Here is a 15,021-nt window from a genome sequence, read left to right as displayed (position 1 = left end):
TATCGATTTTCGTTGTCACAAAATGGCGCTGGGTGACTCGAGCGAAGTATCAAAGGTCGTTACTTGCGTTAGATAAATGATCTTTTTTGTATTCTTAATCAACATTTCCATGTTTACGCGCTTGATGACGTCGTATGCAACTGTGATCTGATCGCTGTACATTCCGCCTCGGATTCTTAACAAAGAGACATGAATGCCCACTATGGAGGTTGTATTTACTGTCAATCTTTTTTGTTTTGTCATATTTCTCTTGATTAATATCACAAAGATGTTTTTTTTTTTTGAAAAGAAGCGCGTGGCATGCTGTATATATCTAGTTATATATAGTAATTTTATTAATTAAGAAAAACTTGCTGTTAAAATTAAAACTTGTAGAGATCAGGAACGTGACATGTTCATCAAGTGCCACTATCAAACTTGTTTATTACATAGTCTGTACTTCTTTGGAATATATATGTATTTAAAAGAGAAAAAAATGTATTAATATTATATTCATGATATATAAATTTTGAAACAAATTTAACTACGTCAGTTATTTTATGTATCTTATGAAAAAATGAGATATGTTTTGATCAAAGTAGTTATATTGTTATTATTTAAATTTTGTAATTCGGGTGCTTCTCACAATATTTATTTACTTTAAAGAAATACAATGTTTCAATAATTTATTTACAATAATAAAATTGTGACAAAACTGTAATAAGAATTGAAATGTGTTTATATGTGTATATATTTGTTTATATATATATGTATATATCTGTATATATATACATATATATTTTAGTATTTTTTATATTTGACTTGCTCATAAAAACAATAAACTCTAATATGAAATAATATGTAAATTATGTATTTAAGAAAATTAAATATACTTATAAAGAAACAAAAAATAATGATAAAATATGTGAAATACAGGTGGTAGAATTATTTAATAAGGTCAATGAAAGCTTGGGATCATATATATTCTCAAGATGGATTGGAAGATTTATAGAGGAATATCAGACATCACGGACAATTTTTATAATTGCTACATCTCTACTACTTGCTCTACTAGTAGTTTCAATCATTGTGCTACGAAAATGGAAGAACAAAGAATTTTTACCAGAAGTAAAGGAATTTGTTGGAGTGGGCACTGGAAAGCCAAGGTTCAGAAAGAGAGACAAAGTACTCTTTTATGGAAGAAAGATGTTGCGCAAAGTAAAATCCATTGGTGGCCAAGTTCATGCCACTGGACAAGGAAAAAAGAGGAGAGCGGTCATGAGATTCGCTCGCCGTCTATTGCAACTTAAAAAAGAAACTGCGCCGCAACAATTAAAGGTATGTGTAATAATTAAGTGAAAATAATATAATTTTTGCTGACATTATTATTATTATGACGTAATTATTTACTTCGAAGGTATTGGAACCACCTGCTGAATATCTGGAAGAAGATTTAGGACCTGGCGAGAGAGTGCCACCAGATGCTTTATATATGCTGCAAAGCATTAGAGTATTTGGCCATTTCGAAAAACCTGTATTCCTAAAATTATGCAAATACACGGAAATCATGAATTTACCTGCTGGTAGTACGTTGTTCAAAATCGGGGACCCTGATGAGAATTTGTTTATAGTGCAACAAGGTTTAGTCAATGTATATATCACTGGACCCGATGGCTCTCAGATATCGTTAAAGATAGTAAAAACAGGCGAATCGGTTACCAGTCTTCTTAGCTTTACTGATGTACTTACCGGGCATACGAGTACATACAAGACTGTATCAGCAAGAGCTGTAGAAGATTCTATTGTAGTGAAGTTACCGATGAGCGCGTTTCAAGAAGTACGTTACGTTGTTTATATTTTATATCAGTTTCTCTGAATTATTTTATGATTCTCTTTATCTCGTGTAAACATAAAAATGGTACGTATGATTGCAGGTGTTTCAAGATTATCCTGACGCTTTTGTTCGAGTTATCCAGGTCATTATGGTACGCTTGCAGAGAGTTACATTTACAGCTTTGCATCAATATCTCGGTCTTTCCGCGGAATTAGTCAATCAGGGATCACACAAGAAGAAGCAGAGTCCGTTTTCCGGCTCGCCAGTAAGATCGAGAACTAGAGACAATTTTACTTTGCAAAATCCTGAGAACATGCCTGGCGCAGAAACGCACGATTCAAACGACGTTTCGCATCGCGACACACCTAATTCAGGCAGTTCTCAACCTGTGCCTATAGACAAGTCGACAAGTCGACGGTAAGAATTTGAATAAATTATTGTATTTCTGTTTTGATTAATATAAACACTTAGTTGTTTCGTAAAAAATCTTTTATCAAAACTTATTTCTTTAAACATTAACTTAATTCATGGAGCAGAGGAAAGGGCAATGTCGAGTGGAAGAATCAGAGCTTACCATCAAATCAGAATTCGGCGGATATGGTGCCGGAATGTGATTCTCACTGGCCAACTTCATCTCCCACAACAGCATCTCAGTCTGCGCACGGATCACATCAAGAAGTCTCTCATTCGGGAAGTACTTATTCTAGCAAAAAGCGTCAAACCATCGAAATAGCACAGCAACAGCAAATGGATGAGGCGCAACTTATACAGATAGCTACTGATGCGTTTGTTCGTGAACTCGGCATAGAGGATGAGACGGTGCTCAAAGACAAAGTCCAAATTAGAGAAGTGCCAGCTGGTACTTATCTGATGAAGGAAGAATCTCACAAGGTTTTTATTATATTTCTTACACCTAAAATATAAACATATTAGAGAAAAATGAGTGAATATTAAATAATGATGTTTATCTTTTATCATAAATATATGATGTGTTAGGACGTCGCACTTGTATACGTGCTTTCGGGCTCGCTGATAGTAAGCCAAAAAGTATCGGAAAGCCGGGACGCAGGTCAAGAAGTGCATATGTTTAGCGCTCATCAAGGTGAAATTGTTGGTGGTTTAGCGGTGTTAACCGGCGAGCCATCTTTTTATACAATCCGAGCAAAACATCCAAGTCGCATAGCGTTACTCAGTAAATCGACGTTCTTTGCTATCATGCGAGATCAACCTACGGTTGTTTTGCATGTGGCACATACTGTCGTTCGCAGACTGAGTCCATTTGTGAGACAGGTACGAATTTGTCTGAACAAAAAAGAAAAAATTAAAATAGTACTAAGAATATTTGATTGAATTTATTACTTTTTTGGGAAATTAGGTGGATTTTGCTCTTGACTGGTTGTTCCTTGAAAGCGGAAGAGCTGTTTACAGACAAGGAGATGAGTCAGACTCGACGTTTATCGTGTTAAGCGGACGATTACGATCGGTGATTACTTACAAAAACGGTAAGAAGGAGCCGGTTGCAGAATACGGAAAAGGTGACTTGGTAGGAATTGTAGAAATGGTAACACAGACTCCGAGATCGACAACGGTTATGGCAGTTCGGGATTCTGAACTGGCAAAATTGCCGGAAGGTTTATTCAATGTGATCAAACTCAGGTATCCGATTGTTGTTACAAGACTGATAAACCTTCTCGGTCATCGCATACTTGGCACCTGGCAGCAGCCGCATACGAAAAACGGCAGCAATGACACTCAGTAAGTCTCAATGTAGTTTTGATATTAATTTTATGTGCATTGTGTGAACTTTTAAAAAACATTTGTTCTTAACTTATTTTGCAGACGAGCCGCAGCAACAGTTGATGCCAGACCCGCACAAGTGAATTTCTCAACTGTTGCTATAGTGCCCGTGTCGGATGACGTACCACTGACTGCCTTTACTTACGAATTATATCATTCTTTATGCGCTATCGGTTCTTGTCTACGTTTAACTTCGGAAGTTGTAAGAAAAGTATGTAAATGTGTTGCAATCGCGCTGTTGCGTCTTGATTATTGTTGATATTATTTTCTTGATATAATTTAACAAGAAATAAGAGATGTTCTTTTCTACACAGACTTTAGGAACAACCATTATGGAGCCTGCGAATGAATACCGGCTGACTTCTTGGCTGGCACAACAGGAAGATCAGCATAGAATTTCTTTGTATCAGTGTGATTCGAGTTACACGTTATGGACTCAGCGATGCGTGAGGCAGGCTGATTGTATTCTCATCGTAGGCCTGGGCGACCGACCGCCGTCGATTGGTCGAACGGAACGCGAAATAGAACGTCTAGTAATGCGAACACAGAAAGAACTCGTGTTGCTGCACAAGGAACAGAATGGCCAGCGACCTACAAATACCGTTCAGTGGCTGAATATGAGATCATGGGTGTCTAGCCATCATCACATTCAATGTCCGAAACGAATGTTCACAAGAAGATCGCAATATAGAATTGTAATTGAGAAAATGTTTTTTTTTATTATTCAAAAAATCTACTTATCCAACATAAATCTTTTTGTTATTATTCATGATAAATGAAAACAACAGAGATATTTACTTATGTCTGATCATTATGTGTTGCAGAACGAGTTGTACTCCAAAGTGCTCATGTCCGAGCCAAACGTACACAGCGATTTTAGTAGACTTGCACGATGGTTAACCGGAACTTCGGTCGGCCTCGTATTGGGCGGTGGCGGTGCGAGAGGCGCTGCTCACGTCGGCATGCTTAAGGCCATCATTGAGGCAGGTATACCTATAGATATGGTTGGAGGCGTCAGCATTGGCGCCTTTATGGGCGCGTTGTGGTGTATGGAGAAGAACATCACCACTACTACACAGAAGGCTAGGGAATGGTCCAAGGTGAGATCGACGAATTATATGTAATTCTTTATACCATCAATTGCGTATTTGACGGAGTTTTTCTTAATTGTTTTAATTTTCAATGATAGAAAATGACGCAATGGTGGCGACAGATTTTGGATTTGACTTATCCGATGACTTCAATGTTCTCTGGCAAAGATTTTAATAAAACGATACAACAAACTTTCGGCGATACGTACATAGAAGACCTGTGGCTCCCATATTTCACTATAACCACAGACATCACGGACTCTTGCATGCGCACGCATAGACACGGTCTGTATTAAATTGAAATATATATTTTTTTTGATAGATTCCGTAACTCTTCCAGTTTCGTTTAACTAATTTTCTTTCTATTGATATTTTATTTAATTGATATTTTCATTTTTTGAGATCATTACAAGTATAATGAACTTAGAATTCGAATTTTTTAATGTAAAAAATGATAAAAGTGCAATAAGATTTTTTGGAAGTATAACTGGAAGCTTTGACATTTTTGTAGAAATACTTCTACGATAGTGTCCAAAACTATTTGTCTCGGCAATCGGATGCCATTCATTAAAAACGAAAGTATATAGATATATAGATCTATATCTCATTTATCAATTCATCATCATAGCTTTGTAGTGGCATGTAAAGTTGTTCTTTCATGTAGAGTTGTATGCATCTTAGCGTTATCAATTACAATTATTAATAGTACAAGCTTTTAAAAAGCGGGAGTGAGCTTTTTGGATAATCCATTGTTGACGTACTCTCCGTTTAATGTCGCTTTTAAAGAAAAAAACCGAACAATTCGAGGCATATTTTTAAGTTTTACTCGTAAAGCAAATGTACACATTAAAAACTAGATGTTATATGCTTCCTGTATGCTTATCGTTAAATTGTAATTTGAAAACACTTGTGTAATATTGTTTCACTCTCAGCAAGTAGTATTTCTTTGTTTGTTTTTTTTTTTTTTTTTTTTTTTTATCAATTTACACGAGATTCACATCATATTTCAATTTAAATGCAAACTAGAGAAAACCATAAACATTTAAATATTAAGTTTTAGTTGACATCATATTCAAGATCTATTTTATGTATAACACATGTATATGCAAAATTAAGCATATGTACATACACACATTTTAATTATAAAAACTATTTAATAGTCAATTAATTTTTCAATTAATTGAAATACATGTATATAGAAAAAACTCGATCATTACAATATAAAAATGTAACCTAAGAATACAGGAAGTGCTTTGGTTAATGTAAATGCAAAGATAAAGAAAATCATTCGTCGTGTTTAGGATCGCTGTGGCGGTACATTCGAGCCTCGATGTCATTGTCTGGTTATATGCCACCCATGTGTGACCCTGTTGATGGCCATCTCCTGCTCGATGGCGGGTACGTCAATAACCTTCCAGGTAATTTCACAGATAAATACCGTGTTGATTTCGCACACACACGCACATAAATTTTAATTTAAAAATTAGAGAAAAATAATTGAATACAACTTCAGTATAGTACGTGATTCAAGTAGTAAAATTGGGTATACACACATACACACACACGTGTGTATATACATACATATATATATATATATATATATACACAAATGGCACACACAATGCTAAAAGAATGAATACTTCTGACATTGCTTATGGCAAATTTAAATTAGAAAGTTAGTTTGATATTTGAACGAAAATCTTTCTCTCTCTCTCTCGCACTAAATTCTATATCAATTCATATATAGTTTCGCACGAAATCAAAACTTATACGGTCATTATCAGAGATATGAAGTTAGTAAAAACATCAAGCTCACTCCCGTTGATAAAAAGATGCTCTCGTCAAATTCTGAATAGCTAAGTCAATTTAGGTTTACTATGGAGATACGTACGAAGCAGTATGACTATTGCGGGTGTCTTTCCACCGATTTGCGATCCCATTGATGGGCATCTTTTGGTCGACGGGTGTTATGTTAATAATGTACCAGGTATTTCCTATTGTTCACGTTAATCCTAACCGAAGCTCATATAATTTATATGTGTACACTCAAAGTATTAACTATATATAAGATAATAATATAATTATAAAAGTTATATAAAAAAAAACACTAATATATACGTCTTTATACACAAAAGTATATTCGTATATATAAGTATACGAATATTTTATAAACAACAGATAAAAGTCTTTCTTTTTTTATTTACTTTTTTATTTACACATTTTCTGTTTTTTTTTTTCAAGCTGACGAAATGTTGCGGCAAGGAGCACATCACATTTTGGCCATCGACGTTGGATCACAGGACGATACTGATTTAACAAATTACGGAGACTCGCTATCTGGTTGGTGGTTACTATGGAAACGATGGAATCCATTTGCTACACCTGTAAAAGTGCCAAATTTGCCGGATATTCAATCCAGATTGGCCTACGTGAGCTGCGTGCGTCAGTTGGAGGAGGTGAAGAATTCGGATTACTGCGAATACATCAGGCCACCTATTGATAAATACAAGACTCTACAATTTGCCAATTTTGACGAGATCAAAGACGTAGGATATCAACATGGTAAGAAAAATTTATGCGTTTGTGTTCGTGTTAAATTTAAAAAATTCTATTTAGCAACACAAATATAATTTAATTAAATGTAAAGATCTAATAAAGACAAATCATATATACATCATATATACATTCATCATGTATACATTTTTTTTTAGGAAAAACGTATTTCGAAGATCAGTCAAAAGCAGGAGTTCTGCCTCGATTCAACGCGGATCGAGAGAATGCCAGAGCTATGCGAGCAAAGCATCAAGCCGCTAATCAACAGTCACCCTCTTCGTACACTTTCACCGATCTCGCGCAGATGGTGTGTAAAGTTTCGCGCGGTAACAAATACATTGATCTCGACTTAGATTCGGACTCGGACGAGCTGGAAGAGTACGAAGCGGATCTAGAAGAAGATGCACAGGAAGTAGGATACGCGTCCGAACCTACTGCCGGTATTTTAGATCAGGTAAAGTTTTGCAGTCCATCTTCTGCTTCATTATTGCGTTTTTTTAAGTAATGTGTCACTATAAATTAGATTGTCAAATCACAATATATTTTGCTTACCTATCTTGTATAAATGTGTATAAGTACAAAATAGTAAAAATTCACTGAACGTTTCTTCGCAAGTTAATTTATAATACATTATGATACATTTTGACTTTTGACTTCAGAGTCCTGAAGAGAATCGTTTGAGACGAAGAACTGGCGTTTCACTTAGTCTCTCTGACACCGAAGCGGAATCCGAGTTAGAATACCATCCAAAGATGTTTTAAGTACTTGGTTAGGTATCATCATGTATCACTTGCGTTATATTGTACGCAAATTATATTATACGCTACGTAACTCGCCCAATTTCAGCACAAATTCATATTTTCTCGCAAATATATAACTTTACAATCGGGTACAACCGTATTGCGAGCAATCGATTTTTATCCAAGTACAAACATAATAAAAAAACAAAGATAATTACAAACATGTAATCATCGCGTGCGAAGCGTCGCTCTGAAAAACTACGTCACAATATGATGCGTACATTGTTCTTGTATCATTGTTATCATTATTAAATGTATTATATATATAAAATATAGTTTTACGATTTCTAAAAAAAACCAACTCTTATTTTAATCTCTTCTCACACTCCCCATCTCTCATATTAATTATTTTGTATTGCTCACAGTAAAGTTACTTCCGACTTATATAGATTTAACAAATAGAGTTATATATATTTCTTACTTTTACCTTAGTTTACCTTAGTTTTTTTTAATTATTTATTTTTCCAGATAATATTCTAAAAGCTTGTTTTTTTCAGACAATATATTAGGGAAAGAGAAGAACAAGACTTAAGAGATTCATATTTTTCTAAATTACAATTTATATAATAAAAATAGATGTTTTTTAACACACACAAGTATTTTTTTATGTGTAAAGACTTGCAAATGTTTCAAGTAAAAAAATAAACTAACTTATCACATCTCTCTCTTAATATTTTTTCTATATATATATATATATATAATTTTTAATTTCTATATATAATTTATAATTTTTTTTCTATATATATGGAGTTTTAAAGTTTCTAATAAAATTATAAATATATATAATATAATATATTAAAATGTAACATATATATTATATATTGTATTAAAACTTACAAGTCATTGTCAAATCAGGATCCAATACAGTGAACAACGCGCCAACCAGATGTAAAGATCCTGTTACAAGTATTTCTACTTTGTCGTCACTGGCCATCTGCGACAACGCATATCTTTTGATATCAAAAAGCACTTCGGCAACGCTGTTTTTCAGCACTGAGTCTTCGCCCCAGAATTCGCAATGTTTTTTACACTTTGTCTTCTGTTCATCGATTAGTTTTTCGTAATTTATTAGATTCAAATCTTCCACGCTAAAAATCCCGGCACAATTTGGAACAAAATAAACTCTATCAAAGTCTAAAGGTTTCAACAGTGTTAATAATTCCAAAGAATTGCGATTTCCGCTAGTATTGAATATTAGAATCTTTCTACAAGCTTTACGGCTGGTTCTTTGGAACCACGATATACAATTAATCATACTTTCAACAGTATGAGCACCGTCCACGAAGAAGTCAGCCGTGCTAGTCTTGAGAATCTGCGTGCGACCCGGCCACTTGCAATTTGCTAACGCTGTCGTAACTTTACTTAAAGAAATAATCTGACGTAAATCATTCTTAGTGCTGCAAAAATCAGTAATATTATTGTTTATAAAAAAGGGCAACTGTCCGTTGCTGCGTGATTTTATCCACTCAAATGCCATGTTGATTGACAATGAAGCATTCTCTCGTTGTGCATCACTGACGTTAGGTCTAATCGACGAGAAAGCATCGTTCCACTCGCACTCCTGTATCACAGGAACTATTTGGAAACTGTTGCATTGTCTTTCAACGGCGCGTTTTTGTAGAACACGCATTGCAGATTCTGATTGCGGCACCGTAAAGACTGCAGCGTGTGGTTTGAAAATCCCTGACTTCTGATAAGCAATCTCCTCAAGTGTATTACCTAGCAAGTCGGTGTGATCCAGACCTAAGCTCGTCACACCGACACAGACCGGATTCCGTATAATATTGGTACTATCTAATTCACCGCCAATTCCGACTTCAACAATTGCCACATCGACTTTTGCTTCTAAGAATACGTGAAACATAAGGATCGTCAAAAACATAAAGAATGTCGGCATGTCAGATTCATATTCTCGCTTTTGTTCCAAGTTTCTATAGACATTCCAGAAGAAATGAGTAAAGTGTGATTGACTGATTGGTTCACCATTTAGTCGAATACGTTCTCGTACTGAAACTAGGTGAGGCGAACTAAAGAATCCTGTGCTAAAGCCGTGGTGTCGCAAAATATTCTCTGTGAATGCGCATGTCGAACCCTTGCCTTTTGTGCCGGACACATGGATGACAGACAAATTATCCAGTTGTTCCATAGTAATACCAGCTCTACAGTAATAAATTCCAAAACACAAGGAATTTTAATAATACCATTATAATTTAAATGCAACATATATACATAAAAGCATATATAAATATTATATAAAAAAACATTACATAAATATTACAATAAAGTATGTTTTTACTTAAATCTTTATATATATGTATGTATTTTTAAAAATATATATACTATTTTTTATAACTTCTTTTTACCGAAACAAATATTTTTCTGTTGCCTTTAATTTCTCCACATCATTTTTATTTTCTACAGATCTCAGATACGCAGTGTTGCTTTGCATAGTAAGACACAAGGTTTTTAAGGCTTCCTACAAAAAAGTACATTGTTATATGAAAAACACAATAACATAAGTACAGAAATATCGCAATTATATATTAAAAAATAAATAATAAACTTTGTAAATAATTATAATTTTCTTAAATAATGGAAACTACACAATAATTTCTAGTTCCATTATTTCTTTCACATAGTTAAATACTGGGAGAACCGATTCGTACAATTTATGTATTTGTTGCAAATTTTTTTTTTATAAATAAACTTACCTCATAAGATCCGCCAGCTACAGTAGAGCAACCTAAAAGTCCGTTGTGCGTCATTCTCCTTAGTTGAGAAAACATTGAGACTCACCAATTATGCAATCGTACGAGAAGTATGAAACAGTAACTTTTTTTTTTATCTTTTTTAAGTGTCAAAGAGCATATTACAACACAGATATCAAATATGGAACATTACACTTCTCAAAGATCAGTCTTCTGTAGTATCTTTACATTCGAAATAATATTAAGAACGTTTCAAATCAACATAGCAGATGTTTATTATATAACTGCCAAATATTTGCGCTGTGCAAATATTGGAAACTAATTTCGTGAAAATATTTTCCAAATATCATCTTTCCACCTCTGCGCTTCAAACTTAAATCTTTATTGCAAGTTAATTATAACTTAATTAAAAAAACCAAAAGATCGCATTACAAGAAATAGCACACAAATGTTGAAAAGAACGCTGTTTATATATAAAAAGTAAACAATTAACAGTGTCAAGTTAATTTAATTTTATCATGAGTGCAAAAATTGCACGCAATAATTTTTCCCGCCACAAACACATCAGACGTCATGTTTTTATATGACTCCAATTTGCACTTATAAACCGATTATTTATAGTCCGATCTTAAGTAATTAATTCGAGAACACTAACTACGCCCAATAGTGATAAATTTAGGATCAATTAACGCAATTTTGCTTAAATAAAAAGAAAGAAGTGTCGGTCTGTACCGCGAAGCGAATAACCAGGCATTAAGGTTGCTAATCTCATAGGTTAGGTTAGGTTAGGTTAGAAAATCCTTTTGCTGCACGCGGTGGAATACGAGCATGCGCTGTGATCACGCGTGCATGCACGAAGCGATTACGTATTTAAATGGAATTACTCTGATTGGTTGCTTTCCCACCACAACTCATTTTCATTTCGCTTTTAACGAAAAAGAGTTATGAGAAAAAATTAATCAGTCAGAGTAATTTTGTTCCGTGATTCCCGGATTGCTAAAATTGGAATCGCTCGTTTATTTGCATTCGGTTGACCTTCCACCATAAATCTTTTCCGTTTCGATTTAACGGTCTGCATGTGATTTTTTAAATCGGATCTTACAGAATTGACCAATCACATTGGTCAAATCAGCAAATCGACTAACGTGTTGTCAACTTCACGAGACCTGCGACTCTGTGTTTTTTTAAATAGACCTTAAAATAAAGATTGGACTATGAACATCGGCCATGAAGGCCCATGGATGTTGCTCAATGTTACTGTAGCAGTTTACTATTATGATGTATACAAGCTGGTGTAACTATTCTCACTAATACTGCTTGCGAGTGAAAGTATCGTTCTGTACTCCTCATTAAAGTTTGGCAAAAAAGTAGGGGAAATAAAGGAGAAGTGTGAGAAATGCGAGTGGATCCCGCTGATTTGAAAAAAGCGGAGCTCTGCTGTAAGAGGTCTGTATCTGATCAATGTTAGTTTGTATCAGTTTGTAATGATTCTGTTAACCGTTATAAAGTCAACTAATTTGTGTCAGAGTATTTGATTGTGAAAGCAAATATAAAAAATAAACGTCTTACAAAAGTTGGTAAATTTGAAAAAAGAAAAATGTCCAGTAATATTGATGATACTAAATATATTTTCACAATTTTGGTAAATACGCAAAATAATGCTCTTTTTTCATTAATTTGTACAAAATACGTTATGCTTGTACTCATATTAAAATTCAATAATGCCTTAACATTTAAAGACATATTTGTGTATATACATTGAATTGTTTTTATCTTCTTGGAATTTGTTTTCCTGTTTGTTATCATATCTGTGTAGTCTTTTTTGGTACTTTTCTATGTATAACATTCCTTATTAATTTAGCTTGGTTTTAATAATGAACTTTTAATGAGCTCAATTCTTCATTATTTATATTTTTTAACAATTATATATATATATATTTATTTATTTATTTACGTGTACATGGATAGATTTTTAAATATCAATCATAAAAATTATAAAATATAAATTAGCTGAATTAATGCCCAATTTCTTCATCTTTGATAAGTTCTCAATAACTATCTTTTAGATAAAGTATATCTTTTTGTATTTCTTTACCTAGAAAATAGCTTTTGAGAGATATAAAGAAATTGGGGTTAAGAGAAATGATACATATCTTTTTTTCAATTAAAAATAGATATTTAACAGAAAAAAAGAACAAATAATAAAATTGATATTTTTTTCAACAGGATTTTTTTGAAAATATTTCTCAGTTGAGATGTCTCATTCAATTATAAGTGATCATGAACGACAAGAAGAAGAAATGACTGCTCTTTCTAGTATTTACCATGAAACTGAGTTTTTTTGCTCAAGAGGCGAACAGATAAAATGCACATTTAATGTATTTTATAGCTTTCCTAAGAAACTGGAAGTAAAAGTCAATAACTGCTGTTCCACTGATGTTTCCTGTGATAAAATATTTATTGAGCATCTGCCACCAATCAGGCTCTACGTTTGTCTTCCAGACACATATCCATCTAAAAAGCCACCAAATTTTCGCATTAGTATTGTCTGGTTGCCTCCTTGGGAGATATCTTTTGTCTGTCAAAAACTTGATGAAATATGGCAAGATAATCAGGGCAGTGAAATTCTTTTCTTATGGGCAGAGTTTCTACGAAATGATTTTCTTGAGTTTCTTGGCATACAAGAATTCTTAGATGTTTCCTTCATGTATATACTTTACAAATCACCAAACGACACTGTCACATCGAGCTTAACTCGTCTCTCCGATTTTAGAGCTATAAACGGAGCTCTATTCATAAATCCTGAAACATTGTTAATGAGTTATAATCAGGAACAACATAAAGTGCACTTCAATAAGACGTGTTATACTTGCTACATATGTTACGACGAATATAAGGGAGAAAAGTGTGTGGAACTAAAAAATTGCGGACATATTTATTGCAAAAATTGTATGCAACAACACATATGTAGTAAAATTGAGTGTAACGTTACGAATATAATGTGCCCGACAATAGGTTGCGATAACAAAATAAATACCGATGACATTAAGAATCTCTGTCCCAACATGTTTCAACGATATGAAGAACTTCTGTTGCGAATAGCATTGGATACTATGGATGATATAATATATTGTCCAAAAATTTCATGTCAATATCCAATTATTAGAACTCCAGGTGATCCCGCACCGATATGTCCTAATTGCAAATATTGCTTTTGCATATATTGCTGTAAGGTAATAAAAATAAAATATTACGTCATTGTAGATGTTATTTAAACAAATATAAAATAATATGTTGCATATTACTATAGATATATCATGGTACTGAGCCTTGCGAATTGGGATCAGAAGATGTTAAAAAGCTTATTAACGAATACAAAAATAGTGATGATAATGAGAGAATACAGTTAGAGCGAAAATATGGCAAACGTCAAATACAAATGGTTCAAAAACATCTTACAACTGAATATCTTCAAGTATGTATCACAAATACATGTATTTTTTATACAGATATCGACAAAATGACATGTTAGATGATAAAAAACTTAAAGATCCAATTATTATACTTACATATATTTTATGTATTATGTTATACATATTTTTTAATTATATTTATAAAATTATTAACATTTATTCAGGAAAATACAAAGAGTTGCCCAAAATGTCACTCTTCTATTAGCAAAATCGATGGTTGCAACAAAATGACATGTGGACATTGCTATTCTTACTTCTGCTGGTTATGTGGCAAATCTATTGATCTAAAAAATCCATATCAACATTTTACGAATATTAAAAGTCCATGTTACGGACTCTTACTTGATGGTGTAGAACAGGATGTTGACAACCTATATGACATAGAAGAGGAAATAATTTTTTGAGCTATATATTGAATTTTGTACATTTTATGAATGACATTTTTATTTTGTCACAAGAACTTTGAGGTAATTACATTTTTTAATAAAATTATTGCTGATTTTTATTATGAATCATAACATTGTAAGAAAGATTGCTGGAAATTAAACACTTTCCATCAATTTGTGTTACTATATTTTTCACATAATTTGATTGAGTCTGATCATGTTTGCAATATTTTTTTAAATAAGCATATATTGAATTTGTTGTGTAATGAATTTATTGTATATATAACGAATATTTAAAAATATATTTTTTATCTCTGATCTACAAATGTATATATATGTACATAAATATATTATTTATAAATTGCAATCACTTAACTACAAAAATGTAATTTTTCTACAC

General features: G+C 33.1%; 3 protein-coding genes across 5 annotated transcripts; 2 read left to right on the top strand and 1 right to left on the bottom strand.

Annotated features, from left to right (window-relative positions):
- LOC109862560 (neuropathy target esterase sws) lies at positions 1–8,625 on the top strand. Of its 2 annotated transcripts, none has more exons than XM_020442632.1 (15): positions 1–208; positions 916–1,317; positions 1,397–1,816; positions 1,914–2,230; positions 2,350–2,704; positions 2,810–3,103; positions 3,189–3,568; positions 3,653–3,821; positions 3,925–4,305; positions 4,435–4,710; positions 4,800–4,986; positions 6,572–6,688; positions 6,943–7,263; positions 7,413–7,708; positions 7,914–8,625. In XM_020442632.1, exons 1-15 carry the CDS (start codon positions 194–196, stop codon positions 8,013–8,015), a joined length of 4,032 nt encoding a protein of 1,343 aa, XP_020298221.1. In that variant the 5' UTR covers positions 1–193; the 3' UTR covers positions 8,016–8,625. The 2 variants fall into 2 exon arrangements, with proteins under 2 accessions (XP_020298221.1, XP_020298217.1); XM_020442628.1 differs by lacking the exon at positions 6,572–6,688 and adding an exon at positions 6,003–6,119 and having other exon boundaries at positions 7,914–8,623.
- Positions 8,626–8,812: 187 nt separating this feature from the next.
- LOC109862471 (folylpolyglutamate synthase, mitochondrial-like) lies at positions 8,813–11,534 on the bottom strand. 2 transcript variants are annotated; one of them, XM_020442549.1, is made up of 4 exons: positions 10,766–11,534; positions 10,418–10,530; positions 10,038–10,213; positions 8,813–9,899 (listed from the first exon to the last, which is right to left on the bottom strand). In XM_020442549.1, the coding sequence occupies exons 1-4, from the start codon at positions 10,838–10,840 to the stop codon at positions 8,881–8,883; spliced, it is 1,383 nt and encodes a 460-aa protein (XP_020298138.1). In that variant the 5' UTR covers positions 10,841–11,534; the 3' UTR covers positions 8,813–8,880. The 2 variants fall into 2 exon arrangements, with proteins under 2 accessions (XP_020298138.1, XP_020298129.1); XM_020442540.1 differs by having other exon boundaries at positions 8,813–10,213.
- Positions 11,535–11,968: 434 nt separating this feature from the next.
- Positions 11,969–14,939, top strand: LOC109862484 (E3 ubiquitin-protein ligase RNF14-like). Its single transcript, XM_020442556.1, has 4 exons — positions 11,969–12,208; positions 12,989–13,995; positions 14,073–14,237; positions 14,400–14,939. Exons 2-4 carry the CDS (start codon positions 13,018–13,020, stop codon positions 14,637–14,639), a joined length of 1,383 nt encoding a protein of 460 aa, XP_020298145.1. The 5' UTR covers positions 11,969–12,208; positions 12,989–13,017; the 3' UTR covers positions 14,640–14,939.
- The last annotated feature ends 82 nt before the right edge of the window (positions 14,940–15,021 follow it).

The sequence above is a fragment of the Pseudomyrmex gracilis genome, unplaced genomic scaffold, assembly GCF_002006095.1.
Source record: "Pseudomyrmex gracilis isolate BER0280 unplaced genomic scaffold, ASM200609v1 scaffold_10, whole genome shotgun sequence".
NCBI classification, from domain to species: domain Eukaryota; kingdom Metazoa; phylum Arthropoda; class Insecta; order Hymenoptera; family Formicidae; genus Pseudomyrmex; species Pseudomyrmex gracilis.
Note: the sequence above shows the minus strand (reverse complement) of the source record. Positions and strands in the feature narration are given on the sequence as shown.